The 27574-nt window shown below is 37.5% G+C and overlaps 1 protein-coding gene across 2 annotated transcripts in view; it reads left to right on the top strand.

Moving 5' to 3' along the window:
* Positions 1 to 27574, top strand: part of tpp2 (tripeptidyl peptidase 2) — a 106842-nt gene that overhangs the window by 57714 nt on the left and 21554 nt on the right. Inside the window, exons 19-24 of one of the 2 annotated variants that reach the window (XM_043691154.1) lie at positions 3871 to 3971; positions 7309 to 7405; positions 8933 to 9070; positions 10181 to 10425; positions 11680 to 11758; positions 12853 to 12891. In XM_043691154.1, coding sequence (XP_043547089.1) covers positions 3871 to 3971; positions 7309 to 7405; positions 8933 to 9070; positions 10181 to 10425; positions 11680 to 11758; positions 12853 to 12891 — 699 coding nt within the window. The remainder of the gene's footprint in view (positions 1 to 3870; positions 3972 to 7308; positions 7406 to 8932; positions 9071 to 10180; positions 10426 to 11679; positions 11759 to 12852; positions 12892 to 27574) is intronic. The other variant, XM_043691155.1, reaches the window with a different exon arrangement.

Raw genomic sequence — 27574 nt, 5'->3', positions numbered from 1 at the left:
GCGCTTCTATGATCTTTCTGTTATGAGTCCTAGTGGTCGCAGTAGTCTGGCCTGTCAGTTCAGAAATGTTTTTGATGTATAGTAGTGTGGCTAGTTCTCTGGGTTGTGGCGTGTCCTCGTTCCGTCGTCTTTCCCTTAGGCATCTGTTGATGAAATTGTGGGGGTATCTGTTTTTGGCAAATACATTGTGTAGGTGTTCTTCTTCCTCTTTTTGCAGTTCTGGTGTACTGCAGTGTGCTGAGGTTCACGAGGTCAATTCCCAGAATGGGAACTATCTTATGTTGAAAGATTGGAGTGACTGGGCTTTATATCCTTGAGTTTAGAAGGCTGAGAGGAGATCTGATTGAGATGTTTAAGATTATTAAAGGATTGGACAGTCTGGAGGCAGGAAGCGTGTTTCCACTGATGGGTGAGTCCCGAACCAGAGGACACAGTTTAAAAATAAGGGATAGGTAGGCCATTTAGAACAGAGTTGAGGAGAAACTTCTTCACCCAGAGAGTGGTGAGTGTGTGGAATGCTCTGCCCCAGAAGGCTGTGGAGGCCAAGTCTCTGGATACCTTCAAGAAAGAATTGGATAGAGCTCTTAAGGATAGTGGAATCAAGGGTTATTGGGATAAGGCAGGAATAGGATACCGATTGAGGATGATCAGGCATGACCATAATGAATGGTGGTGCAGGCTCAAAGGGCAGAATAGCCTACTCCTGCACCTATTGTCTATTTTAATGATAATGTATGAATAAAGTGTGCTTTGCTTCAAGACTAGTAGTTTGATCCTTTAAATTGCATCTAGAACACAACACTTGCCTTTAAAATAAGAAAAAGTCAAGGTCGAGGCTATTTTCTTAATATTTTGAGAGGGTTTGGTCTGGCTCATAATAAATTGAAGGTTCCTGTCATGGATTCAGGATAATTGGATTCAAAAGCAATGGTGAGTGTTGGTGTTTTAATTTCAGGTGTTGCATTTGATTGATTTAAATACGGGTTGCTTCGTATAGTAATGACTCTTTCAGTTACTAAGAGTATCCTGCGGGTGGAAGAAGTCACTTCAGGAGTTTTACAGAAAGTGATCAAGGCAATGGGCAAACAACCTAGAACTTGGGTTGCCTGAGTCTGTGAGGAAAGGGAAAAAAGTGTGGCAATCGCACAGCACTTACAGTTGCCAGGAATACCAATGAAATGGCGAAATTCAATTGAAAATGAAGCAGCTTGAGTTATAGGCAAAACAAAAAGAAAGAGAAAAGGAAATAAAACACTTTTGAATTATGATTAAAAGCAGAACAAAAAGAAAAAGCAAGGAAAGCCCGAGCAATGAAAGGGACAAACAGAGAGAAGAAATAGAGAAAGAGAGAAAGAGAGAGCTTTTGAACTTCAGAGGTTGGAACTGAAAACTCAAAGTCGACTTAAAATGGTGGAGGTAGAATTGAAAGGTAGGAGTTGTGAAGAGGACAGTGATGGAGAGCAATCCCATTGTAGCCAAAGGCCCAGTGGGGATCTGTTTAAGTATGTCCAAGTGATGTCTAAATTTGACGATAAGGATGTAGAAGCCTTTTACATTTCATTTGAGAAAGTGTTTCAACATTTGAAATGGCTGGTGACCATGTGGGTATTATTGATCTAAACACAGTTGGTAGATACAGTCAGTGAGGTATTTGAATCACTATCAGAGAAGGCACCTGGGGAGTATGATGAGGTGAAAAAAGCCATCTTAAATGCATACGAGCTAGTACCAGAAGCATAAAGACAACGTTTTAGGAATCGAGGGAAGAAACTTGGCCAAACGTTCAGAGTTTGAAAGGACCAAAAAAAGCAATTTTGTTAAGTAGATAAGGGCCTTGAAAAAAAATCAAACATATGACGTGCTTCAAGAGACAATTATTTTGGAGGAGTTCAAAAATTCACTTCCTGAAGTAGTGAGAACTCATGTTGAAAAGCAGAGAGTTAAGACTGGCAGATTAGCAACAAAAATGGCAGAAGATTATCAGGAAATTCGTAAATCAAAGTTTGGCTTCCAATATCAATTTCAATCTGTGAGGGATATAAATTAGGGAATAAAGAAATCATCAGGTGGTAAGGAAAAACAGATAACATTGAAGAAAGTAAAGATAGTTTACCAGAAGGTAAAAAGGAAATCCATGAGGGGGAAAGAGAAGTAAAAAAGTTCAGGAGTTTTCACTGGAATGAAGTCGGCCACATGAAGTCGTAGTGTTGCTTGTTTAGAAAAAGCACTGAGAAGACAGACGTGGGAAAACAGGATAAACGATTGAGTTTTGTTGAAGTGGTAAAGGAAAGCACAGTGGAAACTAATAAGATGCAAATAATTTACAAGCTGATCAGGAGTTGGTTGTGAAGAAAGTGCCAGATCTCTTTAAAGAATTTATTTGCATGCTAAGGTTTAACTTATGTATGCTAGCAGGAACAGGAAAAGAAATTCAGATTTTAAGAGATATGGGAGCAAGTCAATCTTTGATGGTGAGAGTTGAGGAGATATGTACTTCAGAAGGAATACTGCCAGAAACGCTAGTAATATATGGAATTCATGGTGAGAAGAGAGTGTTCCATTCTCCACGTGCTCCGGTTTCCTCCCAATGTCCAAAGATGTGCAAGTTAGGTGAACTGGCCATGCTAAATTTCCCACAGTGTTCAGAGATGTGTACGTTAGGTGCATTAGTTAGGGGACATGTAGAATAATAGGGTAAGGAATCAGTCTGGGTGGGTTACTCTTTCGAGGGTTGATGTGGACTCGTTGGGCCAAATGGCCTGTTTCCACACTGTGGGGATTCTAGGATTATACAAAAGTGAGGGTGGAGAATGTGGTGAGAAATGGTGAAGTGATGATGGGAGCAATAAAGAAATTCTCAGTTCCAGAGATACAGCTTATCCCTGGTAATCATCTAGCTGGATCACAGGTGGATGTGATGCCTACTGTGGTTGAAAAGCCAGTGGAAAATCAGGCAAATAAGGTGTTACATGAAGTATAACCTGGGATTTCTCCGAACTTTGATGTCAAGGTCACAAAGCTGCAAGTGGAAACAGGAGGAGGAATCAAAGAGTAAAGATAAGGAAGTGAAAGTTCAAACATCAGAAATTATATTTGATCAAATGGTTGAGAAAAAACAAGAATACGTGGAGGTCAAAATGGATATTTTAAATTCAGACAAATTAGCTGAATTATGACAGCAAGATTAAAAACTAAAACAGTTGTATCAAAAAGTATATACAGAAGAAGAAGGAGTTTAGCCCAGAATATTACTATCATAAAAATGAAGTTTTGATGAGGAAATAGAGATGATAACAAATCCAGGCTGATAAAAATGGCAGAAGCTCATCAAGTTCTTTTACAGGAGGGTTAAAGAAAGGAGATGTTGCAGGTAGCACATAAATTGCCAGGAGGGATGCATTTGGGGGTAAGGAAAACTCAAGCCAAAATACAAAAACATTCTTATTGGCAGCACTGAGGATGTCACCTCGACAGGGGACGAAACGTCTGCAACACAAATTCCCAGCTCAGCAAACAGAACCACAACAGTGAGCACCTGAGCTACAAATCTTCTCCCAAACTTTGAATACATCACTTAAAACAAAACTGAGGCATGGTTATGGAACTTTAGAAGTGAAATTATGAGATTACACAATGGGATATTTAAATTTGAGGAAATCCATAGAGTAACATGGTCAATGTGGGGTACATGATTACTGGAAAAGGACATAACATGAGCAGGATGTTTATGCGAGTGCGGAATTGAGCAAACATATGAAAATATAAAGGGGGAATATGTTCAAAGAAGAGCTGGAATATTCTCTAACTTCGCCCACATTTATCCCTCAACCCGCATCATGGATATATTTTTCATGTTTTTTTTTAATTTAGCACGCATCAGATGGAATTACTCGTTTTGATGTGAGTTCTACATTAAAGTATGAGGATATCGCCCCCACCATAAGTCTCAAGAGCTGGATTCAGTCTTTGAGGTAAATAGCAACTTCTATTTAGGATTAAGTGATCCTGCTCAATCATAATTATTCTTCATTTGGTCTTAGTTTTTACATGTTCTATGACAATGTTTGGGAGAATGCTATATGTTCCCTTCCTAAATAGCAATGTCCAGCATTGCTTAGAGAACAAGATCTTGTCTGAGCAAGAATATTTACAGCTAAAGTTTTACTTCTATCCATCAGATCATTATATTATAGCCCTCAGGTATAAAGGGCAGTATTTTAAAGTCCTTTGAGTTCTGTGAAATATCAATGAACTATGTATCTCAACCCTTATGTCTCCTTGGGCCTCTACTGTTTCTAGCTTCATGCCTTTAGAGAAAATACAACGTTCTCTCCTTCTTAGATCCAGAGTGGATAACTTGGCGTTTGACTACAGTTAAATATGTTTGCCACTGTTTTTTTACATATATTTAACTTGTTGTTATCTCCTTATAATTTTAGGTGTCCATTATACTACTTACAATACCATAGTCTTTGTGTCGTAGTCATATAGCACAGAAATGGACTCTTCAGCCCAACCAGTCCACACTGACCATGTTCCCAAAATAAATAGTCCCACCTGCCTACGCTTGGCCTGTATCCCTCCAAACCTTTTCTATTTATGAACCTATTCAAATGTTTGTTGAATGTTATAACTGTACCTACATCCACCTGCCAGTTCATTCTACACATGCACCATTCTGTGTAAAAACAAAAGTTGCCCCTCATGTTCTTTTTAAATTTTTCTCATCCACTTTAAAAGATATGCCCCCAGTTTTGAACTCCCCCCACCGTAGGGAAAAGACTCTTGTCATTTACCTTATCTATGTACTTTATGATTTTATAAACCTCTACAAGGTCACCCCTCAACCTCCTATGTTCCAGTGTAAAACCTTCCAGCCTATCCAGTCTCTTTTATATCCCAAACCTTCCATTCCAGACAACATCCTGGTAAATCTTTTCTGAACCCTCTCCAGTTTAATAACATCCTTCCTAATAAATGGCGACCAGAACTGGACACAATTTTCCAGAAGAGGCCTCACCAATGTCCTGTACGATCTCAACATGCGGTCCTAACTCCTATAACCTGGACAAGTAGAGTTCTATTCCAATACGCAGTTGTTAATAAATTCAATGAATAGTTGTTTAGCTCCATTTTGATACATTCCTACCCCTGATTCAATGCTAGATTCATACAAGTTTGATATAAATCCGTTATTTAACATGTTCTTCACTTCCTTGTTGTCAGTTACTATATCAACATTCAGTTTGCAAGAGGTTATAATTGCATTTGGCCGTCCTCTTCCTTTTGTCATTATGAAAATCCTTTACATGTCATTATGTCATTATGAAAATCCTTTACATATCTCTTTTCATATTCCTTTTTTGACGTACTACTGGCTGAATCATCCTTTGATATATTTATTGCTTCCATTCACCAGATCTTTGCGAGTTGCTTGCATGATTTTTCTTTCAGTTGTTTTCATTTTTTGTTTCGTGATCTGTAGTTTTTTGTTAACAAATCCAGCTCTTGTGGCTGAATCATCCTTTGATATATTTATTGCTTCCATTCACCAGATCTTTGCGAGTTGCTTGCATGATTTTTCTTTCAGTTTTCATTTTTTGTTTCGTGATCTGTAGTTTTTTGTTAACAAATCCAGCTCTTGCTCCTTAAATTGTATAAACCAGCTCCCACTGACCTGCTGCCCTTTTGCTCATTAACAGATTTGCCCAATTTACTGTCACCATTCTCTGTTCCATTACCTTATGGTCAGCCTTACCTAAATCTAGAATCTTGGTAGTGTTTCTTCCTTTCAAACATCACAGTCTAACTTGATCACATTTTGATAAATTTTCCCATAGCTTTAGACTGTCAGTTATTTAGCATGATTTGTCACATTGGCAGTGCTTACTTGTATTGTTGCAGACAATTATCCTGACTTGCCATTTTTTTAACAGAAATGCATCTGATGATTTGTATGGAAGTGGCATGCTTTACTGGTCTGTTCACCTCTACACACTCTGACTTTGCATTTCCTCCTGATATAAAACTCCCACTGCAGTCTTAAATCCTCTTCCATTTCTTAAGCCTGCCATAAAGTTTCCACTGGCTGCCTGTCATTCCTTACCATTGAAGTAATTTCCACCTTAACGACTATGGCTACTCAATCTCTTTAACTATTATTCTCACTTTCCATCTGACCTTAGCATTTTGCAGCTATGTCTCAGTGTCCACCATTTCATAGCCACCAAATTGAACTGGAACCTCATTCCCTTTCTTTCTTATGTTTCATGACTTGGACTTTTCCCAGGAAAAGCAGATGGGCAGCAAAAAAACAAGCAGGCCAAGCATTATGGCCAGCATTGAGTTCTGAGGAAAGGTCACTCGACCTGAAACATTAACTCTGATTTCTCTCCACAAATGCTGCCAGACTTGCTGAGCTTTTCCAGCTACTTCTGTTTTGATTATGGCCAGCAAAATCATTTTGGCCCTCTGCTGTGATTCTGATGGTGAGAAAGAGAACAGACGACCCCCTATTAGAAACCTCATTAACATTGTGATGGCTAGAAGAAAGGGGAATAATAGAAGGAGCGGAGTATTTTAGAAAGCTAGGAATGAAAAATGATGTCAGGCATGCATGGTTAGAGAATGTTATCAATGTAAGATAGAGCACGGTCATGTGGAGTAGTTTGAATGTGAAAAGGAGTATTTGGAAGTTGATTTGCAGGGGCATAGTTAATTATTAGAAATGGGCAAGAAATAAATTGGTTTTGGTGTGAATTAATGAGTAATCTTCACAAAGTTAGCGAGTAAGGCATTTAAAAACTTCGTCCTGCGATTGGTGACAGCATGAATAAGAGTAAATAGGTTGAGGTATGGCGTAATCAGGCAGTGTTCTTCGGTGGAATTCATATAATAATTAACTAATAAACAGTTCAGCCTTGCTGACTGAATGAATGTGAAATAGAAAGCTTAAATCTGCTGCTCTGGAGAGAGGATCCTGAAGCTAGATAGCTCTGAACTCACTTTCAGTATGGAATAATAGTTTCTAAATAAATTGCAAACTTGATGCAAAACATTTTCAGCTATTTCAGTACAATTTGGATGGTAATCCTTTATTTAATCAGATTGGTTCTTATCTATCTTGTTCTTGTGAAATAATGAATTCTACTTTTCTGTTTTTAATCTAAAACACATTGGGGGGAAAAAAAAATCAAAATCACGTTCACATAAAATAAAGAATTTGTTGCCAGGAGAAAATGAATTGCTTTCCATAGAATCTTAGGTTTTTTAATGCAACATTTCTGTGTTTTTTATTTTAAATTTCAGACCAGTAAGTTCGAAAACGAGGCCTTTAGGCCCAAGGGATACTTTACCAAATAATCGCCAATTCTATGAGATTGTTTTAACGTACAACTTTCATCAAGTAAGTACTACAAATTAAGGGATTGGTCACTGTGAGCTGCTTTAAATTACAAGTCTAGATTTTTTTAAATGTTGCCACTTAGACAACAGCAGCAAAGAAATTCCCTTATCCATGTACTTTAAGAGTTGGTAGCCAAAATAATGAATGCTTTTTGTTGTGTGTATTTTCCAGTGGAAAAAAGCCGTAAAATATAGTGAAAAGGTTTTTCACTGTGGCCACTATCTGGTGCTATTTTGAATATTTTAAGAAGGATAGGGGAATCAAAAACTAGAGGGCATAGGTTTAAGGTGAGAGCGGAAAGATTTAAAAGGGATCTGAGGGACCTTGTCACGTGTACTCGAGTACAGGAATACAGGAGTCCAGTGAAAAGTGTGCAATGTCGCCATTCTCTGGCATCATCTTAGTCTTCAAAGACAGGATTAAAACCCGAATCATTAATTAATAAAAATGCCAAAAGGAAAGGTAACTCGCTGCCACAAAAACAATGCTACAGTATCCACCCTTCAGTTGGCAAGCACTCAGGTGCTCTGAGTCCCCGCATGCTGTCGCAGCTGGAAGACCACCAACTTCACCATCAGGTACCCAGGCCCAGTCACAGCCTGGAGCCATGCTGCCACTGCAACTGTGAATAATTCATCACCATTTGGCCTCGACCGACATCGTTGCCGCCTTTAGTTTGCTGAAAGATGAACAGAGCATTTGTAATTGACCGGATGAACTGATGTTACTTCAATGTTGAATTGACAACTTGACTGTGCAGCATAAGCTCCCACAGAATTGATATCCCACAAACAGAAAGTGCTGGAGAAACTTGGTAAGTCTGGCAGCATTTGTGGTGAGAAAAACAGAGTTAATGTTTCGAGTCCAGTGACCCTTCTTAAGAAAAGGTCCTTCTGAAGCAGGGTCACTGTATTCAAAAGGTTAATTTTGTTTCTCTCTCAATAGATGCTGTCAGACTTGCTGAGTTTGTTCCGCACTTTGTTTTTGTTTCAGATTTCTAGCATCTGCAGTTCCTTGTTTTATCACAGAATGGTATAACCACATCACACATTCCAAATTTTGGGATGATTTGGGAGGCATTCTTATTTCTTGCAGAACAAAACAGGTCAACGTTAGATATTAGTTCGATTGTTATGAGGCTGATGAGCAGTGCTTGCTTAATAAAATGTATGCCTCAAAAGAACTTCAGTGCTGATATTTCCAAGTCAAGCAGACAAATCCTGTTAAAAATAATAAAAGAAGATATATCAGTCTGTTACAAATAAGAGTACATCACCAGAGTTTATGAAGGAGCAGACAGTAGCCTTTGCCCTTCAATGCTTTGATATTTAAAATATTCTCTAGAGTTTGAATCCTAATATTATTTGGAACTTGCTAACAAAGTGCCATGTGAGAAAAGTGGGAAGCATCCCCTCATTAAAGGCTTATTTTACAATAAATGTAGTTTTTGAAAATTATGGACTATCTTTTGAACATTTTTATCTTCACATAATCATAATGCACATTTTTATTTCTCTCTGACGATAGCCCAAGACTGGAGAGATTACTGTCAGCTGTCCCCTCCTATGTGAGCTACTGTACGAGTCAGAATTTGATAGCCAGCTATGGATGCTGCATGACCAAAACAAAAAGCTGATGGGCTCAGGGGATGCCTACCCACACCAGGTAATGCAATCGGACTGAAATTTATACCAAAGCATTAGGTATGTTCAGAGTACAGGTTTTTTTGTTCATTTGTGGGATATGGGCAGAGTTTTCTATAAAACACTTCTCCTGGTAGATACGACTACCATATTATAAATCTGATCAAATGTCAGATTGCTTTCGGCATTATATTCCCTCTTAGTTTGGTCTTTTTCACTTTGTGTATATGAGTATTTGTGTTTGCAACAGGGAGAAACATTCTGTCATCATTTACCCTGTAAATTATCGATCAACGTGCTCCACTGATTTGACAGCAGCAGTGCGGTTCCACCCTCTAGCCAAGCTCCTCCCATTAGACCAGCACAGCTGAAAAGCATAAAGCAGCATTAATCTCCCTCTGTCTTTCTCCCTCTCTTTCCCTTGCTCTCGCTCGCACTCTCTTTCTCTCCCTCCCTTCCCCCTGCCACACCAGCACTATTTAAAGGGATCATCAGCTACCTCCTGTTGAAGTGCTTGTTAGAATTAAAATTTATGTTTTATTGTCATGTGTACTCAAGTACAGGAGCACAATGAAAAGTGTATAGAGTCACCATTCCCAACGTCATCCTAGTTACAAAAAACACAATTTTTTTAAAAAGTCTTAAATGCAAAAATCAAAACAACTATCTAAGATGTAAAATCCAGAATTATAATAGGACTAAAACAAAAACAATAATGCAAAAAAAAAGCCAAGAAGAAAGGACAAAACGTCCAGATCTAAAGGTCTGTTTAACTATTTGTTCATATAAAAATGAATGGTTGTCATCAAAAGCTGACAGTAGAATGTGGTCTGGAATAACCAAATCACTATGCATCTGTAATGCACCCTATAGTTTGAGTATCCTATTTAAACCATTACTAAAGTGCTAATAATTCTGTGGACTTCAGCTTTGACATGACAGTGAATTTGTAAAAGTAAAGAACTAATTGCTCTTAAGTTATTTAGAAATGCATTTTTAGTCTTCAGTTTCCCCCCCCCCCCCCCAACAAATATTGTGTATAATGAAACGATGCATCAGTTGTTCATCTAAGTTTTAAACTGAAAATTAAGTTTCTAAAGAACAAACTGATATATAACTTTCTTTGCAACAGTATTCTCTGAAGTTGGAAAAGGGAGACTACACAATCCGGTTGCAAGTTCGCCACGAACAGCTCAGTGAGCTGGAACGCCTTAAGGACCTTCCAATCATTGTATCCCATAGACTCCCCAACCCTCTGAATTTAGATGTTTACGACAATCACAGCAATGCACTTTTAGGCAAGAAAAAGAACAGCAGTCTAACTCTGCAGCCAAATTCTTCACAGCCTTTCTTTGTTACTTCTCTTCCTGATGATAAGTAAGTAAATATTGAGAAATCAGAATCTTAATTTGAGTAATAAAACTGCATTTGTTTATATATCACTTTTAAGAGAGTAGAATATCACAAGATCCTGATAGAAACATTGAGAAACAGAGCTTCTTAACACACGAGGGAGTATTAGGACAGGTGATCAAAATCTTGACCAAAGAGATTGTAAAGTGCATTTTAAAAGGAGGAGTTGAGTGATTTAAAGAATGAATTTCTGACCTTACAGCCTAGACAACTGATTATATGGTTGCCAGTGGTGGGAATGATAGAATAGGTTCAGTGGAGGCCAGAATTGGAGAGCCAGAGGAGGTTGCAGAGGTTGTGTGATCTGGAGACTGTACAAGGCCATGGAGGGAATTTGAAAATGTGAGTAAAGACTTTCAAGTGATGAGTGAACAGAACTTAGTACAAGTTTTATGGGCAGCAGAGTGAGTTTTACACGAGCTTGTGTTTATGGAAGCTGTGTAATGAGAGATTGATCAGGACACTGTTGTAAAACTTTAGTTAGGAAATAACAAAACATAGATAGGGATTTAAGCAGTAACCTACCACTACATCTTTTTGATACTTGGTGTAAAAACTTTTATTGCTTCAGGAGTTGAAAGCACGTGTTTTTATGTGGGAATACTGAGTAATCACACCTGCCAACTCCTGTTCCTAACTTATCTATTCTTTTTATATTTTGCGTTTGTAACATTCACGGCCTCTATCTGGTGTCAAGAGTTAGAGGTCAAAAGTTTTTCAGAGGGTGCTGAAATTCATTTTCAAAGAAAAAAGTGAGTACTTTACCTTAGCTTCACATGGTTCAGCAAATGTAGGGGTTAATACAGTCTCACCTGAGCTGTGTGAGGAACCTGCCTTGGTAAGTATGTGTAAGCAAAACCAGATATCCTTACAATTTAAAATCTGCAAACAATATGTCATCCACAGACATAATTAAAGCTACAGGATAATGGGTTTCCATATACGGTAAACTTCCAGGGAAATATATTTTCACTGGATATGGGCTATATAAATTCAGCAATACAAATTTTGACTTTCAAAATCAACAAGTAACTTGCAAATATTTAATATCAGTAATTGAATATACTCTTTTAGGGGCAAAGCTTAATGCTTTTATTTTTTATGATAGTTTCCAAACAATATTTGCTGAATTTGATATCTAAGGAATAATGTCTACATTTAAAATGGTATCTCATTTTTTTTTTGTGCTGTCATCTAATTTATTATGATTAATTCTAGGATTCCAAAAGGAACGGGGCCAGGTTGTTACCTCTCAGGAACTTTAACACTGTCAAAGAGCGAACTAGGAAAGAAAGCTGTGAGTACATAGCTTTTCCAAATCTGCCGGTTTTGGATCTTTCTTCTACAATGAAGTATATTTCATCTAATTTATCTATTTCTTTCTGAATCTCTTTTTCTCTGCTTCTTTAATACTTCCACTCAGCAATACCAGAACTACTTACTACTTTCTGCTTGTGCATGCACCTTGGAATAGTTGAACTCAGGGATTGTTTGGTTTTGGTATGTAGTAATGAATGAATTATGCTATTTAGGCATTTCTGGACAGAATACATTTCTCTCTTTTTATGAGCTGCTGCTCATTCCTCCATACATGCAAAAATATATTTGACTTTGTGTAAAAATACCATACAAATATAACAGACAGGATATATTAAGAGTGCATTATGAATATAAACACCACTTGCAGGCTTTTTCTACAAATTGCCAAATTCAAATAGTATGGATAAAGAGGATATAATTACAAGTTGTTAAACTTACGTGTGTTAACACATCAGAATACAGAGCAATCTCTGTTTATTTACTAATTTTCCATTTCAAAATTATTGAAAATATTTACTGAATAAAAAATGGTTGATGTTTTATGTAGCTTTCGGTTCTCTACATTCTGTAGATCTAGTTATTTCTACCCATATGTTTCTTTACATACAATATATTTGCCATATATTTCTTAATATATAACAATAATTATCAACTGTAAATGTGTGCATGTGACAGTTTTAAAAATGTTAATATCTGAATAGAAATATTTGGCAGTTCTATATTTTGTTCATATAAGTCAGATAAAAATGACTTTGATTACTGAGCAGAATACTGTTCGGCGTAGGAGAGTTCAGTATAGCTTGATCTAAAATTTTGTTATGCTTCATTACATCTGTTTAGATCAAGATCTAGCTTTTCTCACCTGCTTGAAATTATATGAAATCTGCTGGATTTGGCTTATAAACCTATATAATAAACACTGGTAAGGTAGTTCTTACTGTAGATCTTGAGTTGGGAGTTTTTGTTTCCTCTCAAAAAGGGTGCCAACAGAACCCCAAGATGTATTAGAAAAGGACTCCAAGTTGTGCAGTGTCTGCATGTTTTCTTACAGTATGTTGTTCTGACTCCCAGGGGCAGGCTGCATCAAAGCGTCAAGGAAAATTTAAAAAGGTACTGCATTGTCATCTGTCACTCTGCTATTTATTGTATTTCTAACAATATTTTGCACTCTGGATGAAATTTCTCAGCTCTTTCAATGCACATTGGAGCATTTATATATTTATATAATACTATTTAACTTCAGCTATGTTGGATGAGTTATTGTTCTGACTAAATAGACCTACAGTTGTAGGCATAATGTAATTTTTTTTATTGTCAAGCAGTTACCTTCATGACCAAATGAAATTGTTGTTTAGGAAGGTATTTCAGAATAAGTTATGAAGTTGGCTGGAGTTACCACTTGGCCATTTAATTTATTGATCCAAATATAATTCAATTACAAAGTTGCATTGCTAAGGCACTTCTGCAAACACTTGCATTTGTTAAAGAATTAATGAGTTGTAAAAAGATTTCTAGAGACTTGGCCTTTAGAATAATGCTCTATATTTAATGTTTGGCGTCACCTTTGGTGTTGAGCATGATTGTGAATCTGAGATTATTTCATTATTATCTAAATCTTGTGCTTCATTAACAGAAGGCAGATTAGCTGCTGAACACTTAATGAAACCATTAGCCAAATTTAAGTTTTGATATGATAACTGGCTTGTGAAAAAAAATCAATGTCAGAAGATGGTTTCAGAAACAAAGCTTCTGTTACTGCATTATGATGAGTCTGATGATGTTCTGGTATGATGCAGAATTCATTCAATATAACACATTTAGAAAAAAAAATCTCTCATGGTTTTGGTAGCTCTTCTTAAAGAGGCATTGTTTTTTTTCTAATAAGTTATTAAATATGTATAGTGCCAGAAGACTGGTGGGTAGCTAATGCAATTCCAGTAGTTATGAAGGACGTTCCCGTGAAGTTATAGACTAATCAATTTAACATCAATGTAAAAGTAACATAATCCCTTGAAAAGGAGAGAATAGAAAAACATTTAAAATCAGCTTTACTGTCCATCAGAGGGAATAGACAATGTTGCTATGAAGGTATAAGAGGTATTGTACCTTTAAGAAAGTTGAAAGCAACCAAGTACTTAGAGAAGCACAAAGAGTCTGGAGAATTTACCATGTAACTTTTGATTCAGAACGGCTAGAAATGGCTCTTTTGCCTGGAGACAAAAGCAAATTCAAATTCGGCCAATCAGTTTAAATTATACCCCAAAATACCAACCTCCAATCAAGTTTGAATTTAGGATATTGACAATATTAATAACCAATGAAATGATCTGATCCTTTAGGGGTATAAGACTGGGGAAAATTGAACAGTTGGGGGAGAACTGCCAAGCCACCTGCATGTACAGACTGCCCAAAACAAGGCTCTCTTAAAGGTACCTTTATCTATCAATGACCTGTGAAACAGAAATCCCTAAGAAGAAGAAAATCTCCAAAGGAGGATACAATGGGAAGATTCGATAGCTGGTTGGTGTTGAAATTTGAAGTTTCGGTAAATCTTACTAGGGGATTTTATCGGACTAGTATTATAGAAGGGAAAGTAAAAGAGAGGTTAGAGGAAGGAGTTGTCAGTAGTTGTTAATTATTCTCTGTTATACTTTAAGAATTAAAGTTAATTTATACTTTAAATTGTTCTTGGCCCCTCGAATTTTCACTGATCACTGCACGGGATAAATCTTTTCTGTGTTGCTGGTTTAAAATTAGCAGAGAGGTTTACCCCATGTCGTAACAATATTAATGCAGTAGATACAATTTATCTGGATTTTCCCAGGACCTTTAATGAGGTTCCTCGTAATAGACTAATAAATAAAATCAGAGAACATGTGGAGTCAGAGAAGATTAACAGCAGTAAACTAATTGACTTTAAGACACAGAGTGGGGTCATTATTAAAAGTGACAGAAAGTGGAAAGCTTAATGATGTAGAGTCTGGAATTTAAAGCACACTTCACAAATATACAAATGACACTAAATTCGGAGCTCGTAAATACTGAGGAGAACTGCAACAAATCACAGGAGGGTATTAATAGACTTGCAGAATGGGCAAACAATAGAAAAATAAAATTCAAGGCCGATAAATATGAAGAAGCTTCTTTTTCAGTAGGAAGCCTGAGGAAGTCACATATTATTTGTAAGATGAAAGTGTAGGTGGTTGGGTGAATGACTGAAGCTTGCACCACAAATCAGGAGATTACTTGGAGAAAATAAAGCCGTGTACTCAGCCTCCTTCTGAGAGGAATCTGATTGAAAAGTAGGGAATAGAAACTGAGAGTGAGAGAAATACTGAACAGTTTAGGCAACATTGATGTAAAGAAACAAGTTTGGGGAAATGGTGACATGGTAGTAAAGTCACAGCAGTAATAATCCAGACAGCCAGGCTAATGATGGACCTGTGATGATTCAAACCCCACTGCTGCAGCTAATAGCACTTAAATTCAATTAGTAATCCTAGAATTGAAAATGTCATTGTCACAAAACCCGTCTGGTTCACTAATGTCCTGCAGGGAAAGAAATCTGATGTTCTTACCCAGTCTATCCTATGTGTGACTGCAGAGTCCAGCAATGTCATTGATTCTTAACTGCCTTTGGAAATGGCTGAGCAGGCCATTCAGTTCAAGGGCAATTAGGGATGGATAACAAATGCTGGCCTTATTTGCAGCACTCGTATCCCATGAAAGAATAAAAGAAAACAAGAAAAAAATGTTGATGTCAGTGATGTTTCTTTCCACAGATGCTGCCTGATCTGATGAACATTTCCAGTGTTTTCTGTTTATATTTCCAATTGCCAATATCTCAGAATTTGTCTTTTGAAAAGTAGGGAAATTATGCTAAACCTGTATCAAACTATGATTAGACTACAATTAAGAGTACTGTATGCTATTCTGATCACTATATTATTGGAAGAATATAAAGACAGTGAAGAGAATGGAGAGAACATTTACAAGTGTGACACTGGAAATACTTGTGCTGTACACACACACACACACACGTATATATACATGAGATAAGGACTGACACCTTTTTCTATTATAAAAAGAAGTCTGAAGGATAACCTAATAGACCTTGACAATCATGAAAAGTTTTCACAGTGTGGATACAGGGAGAATATTTTCTTCTTGTGGGGAAGAGTTAACTAGAAGCTGTCAATGTGATTTAGTCACCAAAAAATCCAGTGATGTCTTCAGAAGCAAATCCTTTATTGGCAGAGTAGTGAGAATGTAGAATTTGCTATCCCTGGGAGTGGCTGCAGCAAATATTATAGATATTTTCTAGATACAAGGTGTGGAACCTTGACAAGGATTTGAGGGAGAAGCAAGTTGAAGGTTATAATAGATTTACATGAGGAAAGCTAGGAAGAGGCACTAGTGGAATGCACACCAGCATTGACTGGTTGGGCTAAATGTGCAGTATATTATTTGTAATCCTGTAAAAACTTTGCCACTTTGCTGATGTTTAGGAAAATATTACTGACAACCACAAATATTCAAACTTTGTTCTTGCAGGATGGAACATGAATCTTATTGGCTGATGTTCCTCCTTGAACGATATTATGGTTTCTCTACATTGCTGGTTTTATTTTCCAGACATGGGCTATTATTGCTGCGTAATAAATGTCCATTACGTTGCATATACAGTGCTATGATACTCCAGAAAGGCAAATGTAGTCTGCTATTTATTCAAAGTTGCTTAATTTCAGTGAATCTGATAATTTGAACATTTTTAAGCAGAGCAATTTAATTCATTACGTTATTTATTACTGAATCAAAGTATGGGAAAATTTATTTGTTGCTATAGAAAGTAACTAAATTGTCAGAATTTCTTCTAACTTCTCACCAATATCTTCTTTGTACTGTCCAATAAGATCTTAGCATCTTTCACTTGCAATAGCACTAATGTATGCTTTGTTTAATTTTCTTGGCAGCTGTGACTCGCTCTGTTGATAGAATTTTTCTTCTATTATTTTAGACTCTTGTACTTATTTTCCTCAGCTTACCATTAGATAAAGGCATTAGTCAGTGTGCCATTCAATCACAAAAGGTTAGACACTCCCAGAATTGACATCTGGAATGTTCTTGCTTCTACCAGGACAATAACTGAAATATCCTGTATTGATACTTGCAAGAACTAGGTACATGTGGACAACAGATAAGAGTGGGATTTAGGTTAGTTGGACTGGAGTTACTGGAGTACTGTAAGCACCTGTAAAGAGTTTGTTTCATCTTTGTTGAACATTACAGCATTATTTACCTACTGCAGTGAAAGTTTAGCTTGGAGTAAGAAAACAATAAAGCATGAAACGTGGGAAAAACCATAAGGCCCATCAGGTGCATCTTTCATATATAATCTATAATAAATCAGTCAGTAAAACTTCTGATGGAACTTTCTGTTCTGGATTGCTTTCCAGCAAACATGTGGTATGAGTGTTGGAGCTAATCTAAAAATGGAGAAAATATAAGTATAAAAAGAATAAATTCAAGATTCCTTCACCCGGAAATTAAAGTGATTAAATTAGTCCGGCTTGTGCTTTACTCTTACACTACCTCATCTTAATTTAATTCCAACAATATATGGGCTTTGATTTATTATGACTGATTTTCTAGATTCTTACTTCACATTGTTACTCAGTGATCCATACTGAAAGTGTCGTGTATTGAGTGAAAACAGGATTCAACTTGGATGTGATGCCCATTGTTGTCAAATGGCTTTGTAGCGTTTGAAATTAATGCTCATCTGTGAGTAGTGGCTGTTCATGTGAGGTACTTGTGGAAATTTAACAAGATAAGACATTACTCCTTTAGAAAGAGGAGATTGATAAGAGAAGAAAATATTAGTCAGAAAGTAATAAGCAATAATCAGAAAAATTTAAGTCTGATCTGAGTGATCTCTATATTTTATAGTTGGGCTTTTCAGAGAAGACTGTCTTTTAAAGTCAGCAGTCAGGTTGCATTTACAGAGAAAAGTACAAATGTTATTTTGATGCATTTTGGATTGGTCCAAAATCTTTGTAAGCTCTGATAATATTATTTTCTATCATTTTATTTTACCCCATCTCATGATCCTTTTTCACTTAAACATGTAAGACAGTTATTTGTTACAAAATATGAAACATAAACTAATTAAGTGGGTTATTCAGAGACATTTGCCATTGTCTATCTTACAGGCACTATGTGGGATTTAGTTCTTTTGTTTCTAGACTTGTTTTGATTGTGACATTCCCCAATGCAGGATGATGGACGCTCCAAGAAGTATTCAGTGGAATGAAGGCCATTGAGTAATACTTTTCAATATTGGTGAATTAACAAATTGGTGATTACTCTTTTTGAAACTGGTAAATTTATTGATGAAAGAGAGCGAGGAAAGGTCTTGTCCAACAGCATATGACCTTGGTTTCCTCCCAGCTGTTGAGGGAATTCCTGCAGTTGATTGACCAGCTGATGGCTTTTGTATAATGTATTCACATAGATCATGAAATGATGCTCAGCTTTACATCTCTGTTGTTGCACTGACTTTGCCTGTGTGCTATCTGTTTAAAATGTTTGACACCAAGATGCGCTAGTACTGCTCCAAGCTGAACACTTTCAACATTAAAGCAATCTAGTTAATTCTCACCAGAATCTTAATAGCCAAACCCTGTTTGGATTACCAGCTACCTGCTCTGGCTGAACTTGATCTCTGTTTGACCAGAGAATGAGTGACAGATTCCTATTTCCACAGTGTAATATTGCCATTCAGTATCCATGCCACTTCCCCACCGATGCTGATACTCCCTCCTTCCTTCATTGCTTCTGGACTTGACCATTCCAATCCTCTCCTCCCTCCCACAGAAGTCTGAAGCACACAAACTCTAACCTATTTAAACCTGTACCTTCCATGTTATATCCTGTACTAAGTCCCTCTCTGTTAAATAGACTTGCGCTGATTCCTCATCATCCCAATATTTTGTTTATTTTCACTGTACTTATGCCTAATCTACCTTTTTTTTTTCAAACTTTCGTCTACTGTGTATCTATTCCATCACCAGTGGCAGAGCCTTTCTGACATTCACAATCTGTCCCAAATCTTCTCAAAACTCTGTCCCAAGCAATTCTCTTCTGCTTTGTATTTTTCTCTCTCTAGCTTCTAGACATTTACTAAAGTTTAGTCTTTTATGCCTGCAAATACTTTCTCTAACTCTTCCAACTTCCTGCTATTAGTGCTTTTTGCCATCCCTCTGCCTTTTCTGGAATGTTTTGATAAAGTATACAAGAATGTAATGCAGTGTTGGTCATTTTATTTGGTTTTCCATACACTGATGATATTGAAACTATGTCAGTTAAGTTCTCTGCCCCAGCTGCAGCGAGCTTATGTTTCTGAGGTTAAGAGAACAGTCCCATCAGGTGATTTGTGAGCAGGTTAAATTCACCCACCTTTGTGCATTACTGAGAAAGTAATAGTTAAGCAGCTTTGTCAATTGTTTCTGAAGAAAAGCAAAACTTACCTGTGAATAAGTATTGTGTTTATATTCATAAGTTGAAACAACTCCATCATTTTTAAATTTTTTTTAATATGTTAAGGAATGAAAGCAATCTGTAATGCGGTTATGCATTTGCTGTTGACTGCACTAGCAGTCTATGCATTTTGTTTAATTAATAGTAAAGTTATTACTGGCCAAATTGCAGAATATTACTCTAAAGAATTATTTTCTTTACTTCATCTGCTAATGCTTATCAGGGTAGGTCATATTGACTGTCGGTATTGAGCACAACACTTGATATCTGATGTAATAAGGTGTCCCATGGCATTATAAATCACAATTTCAAACCAAGCCACAGAAGGCAATGGAGAGGTACATGATCTAAAGCTTTGTTAGAGATGAGATAGTTTTTAAGGAGTATTTCAAATGAAGGAAGAGAGATTTGGAGAAGTTTTTTTAATAAATAGATTTTACTTTATGGCAGAGGAAAAATATTACAACTCAGGCTCTCTCCAGAAAGAGAGGGTGACTTCTGCCTCCTCCTCACATCAAGGCATTGGCTTATGTAAACAGATTAAACTGTTATCCCATGAATAATATGGCAGTACTCCATCTTAACAAGTATTCCCAGATGTTCACGTCTACTTCTGAACATTTGAGATGCAGCTGTGTTTTCTTAACTTACAAAAGATAGAAAATACAACTCCATCACTTCATCAATGGCTAAAACCTGTAAGTTTCTTTATGGATTGAATAAGACATAGAAATGGTAAATGCTACCTTTTGATAAAAGCATTTTTTTTAACATAATTTAATGAGTTGAGGTTTTTTTTTTATTTGACAGTCTCCCTTAGATCTTGATGCAGCCTGTGTGGAATAATGTGAATTTCTGGTACATGCTTGGAATTTGGATCTTCAGTTAAAAGTAATGCTGAGTAACCAACTTTCCTCATTCCTGAAGAAGGGCTAATGCCCGAAACGTCGATTCTCCTGTTCCCTAGATTCTGCCTGACCTGCTGCGCTTTTCCAGCAACACATTTCCATCTCTGATCTCCAGCATCTGCAGACCTCACTTTCTCCTCCGTAATGCTGAGTAAGCCAAGCAGGATTTATGCAGTGGAAATTCTGTCGGGTAGATATAGTTCATCAACCATGATAGTTAATGGCAGTAGGCTGTGGTAGCCTCAAAAGATCTTTGGTACTCAAGTCTGATTGAAGGCATGCAGACAAAGAGGCAAAATACATCTTTAATGGAAACATCTAATCAGCTTTGCTGATTGATCTTTATAGTTATGTTCCAGTCACTGCTGTGATATTTTCTCATTAACCTGTTCAAAGAGGTTATCATACACCTCTGGAGTAGATCGGGCTTGAACTCAGGAATCCTGGCTCAGAGGTAGGGACACGATCCCATCCATCACTGCTGCGAGTCTTTCATGGTAACCTCAGCTGTTGCAGGAATTGAACCCGTACTGTTAACATGACTGTGCATCTGAGCTCATCAGTTCCACTGGTCATTGGTCTGTGATATTTTCAAAGCATCCTGTTCAGAGATGTAGTTACACAGCTCTGGAGAATGTGGGACTCTAATCTGAGTCTCCTGACTAAGAGGTAGGAATACTATCACTGTGCTACAAGAGAACTCGGTCACAGCTGTGACAGTTATTCAGGTGGTGAGCTTTGACTGAGATTGTGCATGAGATTGTAAAGGGACAAGGTGCTTGGAGGTATATAAGTTGGAGTTGAATTGTGAGAGGGTGAGAGATGGCTGGAAATTGGAAGCAAAGTTTGAGATTTTCTGGAGTGACACAAAGGCAGTGTAACTAAGAACCTACATATGCACATCGCAGTACATTATTTGGAGGAAGTTAAAGGACAAGTTGCTCAAAGTGAGAACAAGTTCAGCCAAGTGGAAGAAGTATGTGGTGGATGGAGATTGGTTACACTTCCATTGAAGGAAAAGGAGAGTTTTCAGGTTATATTGTTGGTGGGTGGAACTGTAGAGGAATTAACCATCCATGGCAAAGGTTAGGAAATTGGTAACTTTAAGGTGATAGAGGGCTCAGAAGGATACATTGTACACCGGACTATGAAGAATTGGAACGCGTAACCGAACTGACTGAGACGCAGAATCTATTAACATTTAAGAAAGAGTAAAATAGTCATGGAATAAAAGAAGCATGGCTGATACATTAAATTAGACTACTGCTTGCATAACAAATAAAAACCATCATGAACTAACTGGACAGTTGTTGTATTTACAGCGTACCTAGAATGCATTTACTTTTATTATAAAATTGAACTTGTTTCAAGATGACAAACACATTTCTAGTTGCATGAGACGCACTTTGTTATCTCTTTCTCGTTCTATTCATATTTATTCGAGAACAAGTGCTAAGTAATTTAATTTATATTCATTTTTAATCCCCATTTTAAAAATTATTTTTACCCCTCTTTTAGGTCCCCCACGCATGCATAATTGCCCAGCTGAGAAGGTGGGAAAGCGACCTGCTCCCCAAGCCTCTTCTATTGCTGCTCTCTAACTACTGCTAGGAGCTGCAGGTAGTGACATGCCGCTTAATTTGGTTTTTGGCTTGGTTTTTTTCCCCACTCCCTTTTTTGTTTTCTTTCTCTCTATTTCCACTCCCTCTCGCCCTCCATACTACACTTACCCAGTCCAAAATTCTTTAGCATCTTCTACTGGCAACCTGTAATTTGCAATTACCAACTAAGAATTCACAGAGGTGAATACAGACTGAGTAATTTTACTGCAGTTTGCTGGATGAACTCCAAGTAAGCAAAACCATGCTGGTAAAATTCCCTTCAGGAACCATTTTCACATAGGAGCAGTAGCCACAGGCAATGCAGTTTTGCAATCCAGGCATCATCCCATTTCAGGAAACATCTGACTTGATCAGAAAATCTTGAACCAAGTTTTGGAGCAGCATGCAAACATACAGGATGCAAATTTAAACATCCAACTCATTTCTATGAGTGATGTTTACGCCCTCATGGTTATCTGTGTTTCCCTTTACATCTCAATATGAACTATATGCACTTCTTCTGTTTGTGCTTGGAACAAAATTCAAATTTTTCAATGCATTTCCAGAATAGACCCAAAGACATTTTTCTAATTCACTACATTCTTCAAATTAAAGTTAAACCCAGTAAAAGATGTCCCAGCACATCTTTGTGAAATTGCATACTTGCCAACAGAACAGAACCAGCTATAACAGCAAGATAAATATATTTGGTAGCTGAGTGAAAACTTTTTCTTGAAAGATCTGCTGGTCAGTTCACCTTGACTACAATACCATAGTAGTAATCATTTATTTTGTTTGTAAGATCAACCTATAGCTGGGATATTGGGCAGTCTGAGTTTCTATTCTTTGGATTTTAGAAAAATGAGGTTGATCTTCCTGAACCACTTGACAAAGGGTCAGTTAGACTCGAAACGTCAGCTCTTTTCTCTCCTTACAGATGCTGCCAGACCTGCTGAGATTTTCCAGCATTTTCTCTTTTGGTTCCTGAACCATTTCATGTCCTGGGAGGACTTTACAGACAGGATGCTAAAAGAATGTATTCCTTGTGCGAGAGACTAGAATTAGAGGACAGAATTCAAAAATGAGGGGTCTGCCATTTAAGATGGAGATGCGGGGATTTTTCTTCAGAAGATTGAGTGTCTTTAGAACTCTGTTCCCCAGAGAATGGTCATTGAATAATTTTAAGGCATAGATAACAAGATTTTTGACTAGCAGGCATAATTGAGAAGTTGAGGTCACAATTGCATTAGACATGATCTTATTGATGCTTAATAAGATTAGGCAGAACAGGCAAGAGGGTTCAAATTGCCTACATTTGTTCCAAATTCATACGTTTCTATGAAACCATGTACTGCCTCGTACCCACTTCTGTGGTTGGACTGGCTGTGGTACTCTGATATAGGAAAATATTAAAGTTATAAAAAGCAGTTATATGTAAACTCCCACGGGGTGTCAGTCGGATGTCCTGTTGCTGGAGTTGATCATGAAGTTCCTAGCTGATGGTACTGCTCATCGATCTTGTTGTTTGAAGCAGAATGAATGCTGGTCAGAAATGTACGAGTGGTGGATGGCTGAGACTTCTGCTGTCAGTGGAAAGAAGTGAAACTATAGGTCTCACTGTGGTGGAGGCTTTGTGCACCCAAGGCATTACAGTGGAGGGTAGGGTTTTGAAGATCGCTGGGGAGAATGGCAGGGGGATTTTGGCTTGTTAGGCCCCGATGAGCAAATGAGCAGAGAGTACCCTCTAAAGATAAAACCTTCTGATGCTTTAGAAATTAAAACTAAACAGTTGCCTACACCAAAGATTCCAGATGTTTTTAATCAATCTGTTCGGACGCATTATGACTCACCTGTGGAGCATTTGGAACTTTAGCCCAGACTTTCTGGCCCAGAGGTAGGGACACTGCCACTTCACCATAAACCCCAACACCAAGCATTCTTGCTGTTGCAATGTAGATATTTTCTCATCAAACTGTTCAGAGATGTTGTTACACACCTCTGGAGCAGATGGAACTTCTACCTGGGTCTCCTGGCTCAGATGTAGAGACACTACCACTGCACCACAAGAGTCCTCTGCTGTGGCTGCATGATATTGGGTCACTTGATGCTTTAGCCAGCTCAATTGCTCCATTGGTGGGTGGGCTAGCTAATCTAGCATCCTCCTCTCAACTAATCTAATCTGCTTTCGGGCCACTGCTGTTTGTCGTTTTTACAAATGATCTGCAGGTGGGCGTAGAAAGATGGGTTAGTAACTTGGCAGATGACACTAAGGTAGGCAGAGTTGTGGATAATGCCTAAGGATGTTGTGGGTTTCAGGGGGACATAGATAAGCTGCAGAGCTGGGCTGAGAAGTGGCAAATGGAGTTTAATGCGGAAACGTGTGAGATGGTTCACTTCAGAAGAAGTATCAGGAATGCAGAGTACAGGACTAATGGTAAAATTCTTAACACTGTAGATGAGCAGAGAGATCTGTGTCCAGAGGTGCATAGATCCTTGAAAGTTGCCACCCAGGTTGATAGAGTTGTTAAGAAGGCATATGGTGTGATGGCGTTTATTGGTAGGGGGATTGAGTTTCGGAGCCACGAGGTCATGCTTCAGCTATACAAGGTACTTGTAAGGCCGCACCTGGGGTATTGTGTACAGTTCTGGTCACCGCATTACAGGAAGGATGTGGAAGCATTGGAAAGGGTTCAGAGGAGATTTACTAGGATGTTGCCTAGTATGAAGGGAAGGTCTTATGAGAGAGGCTGAGGGAACTGAGGCTGTTTTCTTTGGAGAGAAGAATGTTGACAGGTGACTTAATCGAGACATATAAGATAATCAAGAGGGTTAAATAGAATGGACAGTGAGAGCCTTTTTCCTCGGATGGTGATGGTTAACACAAGGGGACATAGCTTTAAATTGAGAGGTGATAGATTTAGGACAGATATCAGGGGTAGTTTCTTTACTCAGAGAGTAGTAGGGGCGTGGAACGGCCTGCCTGCAACAGTAGTAGACTTGCTGACATTAAGGGCATTTAAATGAGCAGTGGTCATACATACGTATAATAATGGTAGGTGAGATGGGCATCTGATTAATTTTGAAGGTCGGCACAACATTGAGGGCCAAAGGGCCTGTACTGTGCTGTAATGTCCTATGTTCTATGTTCCTAAATAGCTTGTCACTCACAATTCACGAACCTACTATGTGTGTTTTATGCTTCTATGCAAGCCAGCTGCATTTTATACTTATCGTGAAATACAGTTGGTCTGCGTTTTTTTTTTCTTGTACTGCTTTAATTTTGTAAACTTTCACAGCCCAAAAAGGTTTGTAGGGAGCAGATAGGGACTGATGTTCTAGAGGCTGATTCCAAAGCAAAACTGCTTCAATAACATCAACACAAAATGCCTCAGACGTTTTGAACTGAGGCAAATATGGAATCTGAGCTTTTTAAATGGGAGAAGAACAGGAGAGGAAAAAAGGAAGGGATAAAAAAAAATGACAACAAAACTCAAAGGACAGAGCAGTGATCATCCTCAAGCAAGCATTTTGCAATTGTGAAAAAACTCTACATCTTAATTACTGTTGAAAGCAGACCTTTGTGGGTTTTGTTTTAATTTCTTCCAATGATGTGGCTGTGATTGAGAAGCCAAGTATTTATTGCCAATCCTAACTGAGCTTTAGGAGGTGGTGATAAGTCGCTTTCGAAGTTGCTGCAGCCTGTTTGTTAAAGTAAAGGTATTCCTATTACAGGATTTTGAACCAATGATGTTGATGAAACATTGATACATATCCATATCAGGATGTTATTTAATTGGTGTTCTGATGCACTTGACTCTCTGTTCTTAGAGGTGCTACCAAAGAACCCCTGGCAAGTCTTGAAGGTTATTGCCGAGAATGAGGAATTACTAATAAAATTATTCCATTTCTTCTTATGATTGATTTTACTAACAGTTGTAAATTTTCCAGTTATACAACATACATGACATGAAATATATTAATGATAGTGGGTTCCATTCCAGTGGTGGTTTAGGGTGCAGCAATTGCCTTCTGCAGTCCAGAAAATGATCAGAACAGTATGTTTTTTTTCTTCTTCTTACCAACTATGTTTCTGTCCACTTCATTAATCAGTGATTGACTGTTACTTTCGGCCCAGTTGTGGTTATTCACTTGATTGTCTCAGGATGGGGTATCATGGAAACAGCAAAGAAGGCCATTTAATCTAACGTGTCCTGTGGCTGTCTTTGGAACAGCTGTTGAATTAAATTAATCCCATTCCTGCTACTAGACTTTCTTAGCTGGCTTATAATTATTTCTCCTTTCAATTGAATGCATTGATCTGCTTCCGCCACTCTTTCACATAGTATATGTCAGCTTATAAGAACATACTGCATAAAACATTGAAGATCATTACATTTAATCATAAAATGTCAAATTGGTTTGTCAGAGTAATTGGAAATAGTCGCAAAACTGTACTTTATTTCAGGAATTTCTCTTCAAAGACCATTGTGATGTTACTGTAGCACAGAAATCCAGTTGTATCCTTAAAAGATTACCTGATGTGCTCGGAGCACTCGCTGGCTTTAATTTAGTTCACTTGGATCCAGATAAATATAAACATTTATGTTGTGTAATTTTGAATTGTGTTCAATTTTAGTATTTCCTAAATTTGTAAATGGAAAGTTATTCCTTTTTTTGGTTTAAGTCTGTTAATCTGAATATAATGTCACTATTGGCATTTGATATTAATCTGCATATTTGTCCTAACCGCTTTCAAAAATGTAGTGTCTATTTGTGTTTAATGTTCATGTTTACTAATGATGTACATTGGACTTACAAAATATTATTAAAGTCCAAATATACTGTGTGACTTGGCTACAGTTGTGTAAATGATAAGAGAATGTTATGACAAATAGTGACCAAAATTGTTTGCCCAGTTTTCATTAGAATTTTTAATTAATCAAACAGAACTCGGGAAGTAAATTTTATAACACAACGAAAGTCTTTCTCTGAACTGACGGTGATCTTCATTACCTTTTTATTTCACTTTGCCTCTTTATTGTCTGCCTATCAATTACTAAACTCATTTTTTTAACATTTTCAACAAGAGATTTAAATATCGTCAGTATAAAACCAAAAGATTGACTTCAGGAATTGTGTGGGATTGCTTGATAACAAAACAGGATTACAGTCGAGGAACTAAGAATAGTAACCACCCAAACAATAATAACTAAGCAAGTACAGTCTGATAATTCAAAGACCTACCATGGTTGTGAAACTTGAACAGGTTAATTAAAATGTAAGTTATCACACACTTACATGGCAGGTGAGCCTTGAAGCCAGATCTACAGTACCTGGTGTAGGACCACTAGCACTATGTCACAGGACTCCTGGTTGACTTGTCTGTGTGCATTATCAGGGCAGGTAGTACTGCTGGTGTTATGTGATCTATTGGCAGAGCTACTCAAAGTACCACTTGATTGATTGATTGTCATTGTTGAGGATATTGAGTACTGGCACACCATGTGAATTATTTGGAGCAAAAACATGAACAATTGACTCAACCAGCTTGTTTGTAAAACCATTTGACAAACTCTTTAATGGGGACGGGGAGTGAGTGTTTTAATATCAAGGCAGCACTTGATTGTTATGTAGCATTAAAGATCCCTTTAAAAAAATACTAGTGTCACTGGGGGGAATCATGAGGTAAACATTATTGGGTGGTTGTGGTCATACTTGGTACAAAGGAAGATGGTTATGGTTGTT

The sequence above is a fragment of the Chiloscyllium plagiosum genome, chromosome 6 (genome assembly GCF_004010195.1).
Source record: "Chiloscyllium plagiosum isolate BGI_BamShark_2017 chromosome 6, ASM401019v2, whole genome shotgun sequence".
In the NCBI taxonomy this organism is placed as follows: Eukaryota; Metazoa; Chordata; class Chondrichthyes; order Orectolobiformes; family Hemiscylliidae; genus Chiloscyllium; species Chiloscyllium plagiosum.
The sequence above is the reverse complement of the archived record's forward strand: the minus strand, read 5'-3'. Positions and strand labels throughout refer to the sequence as shown.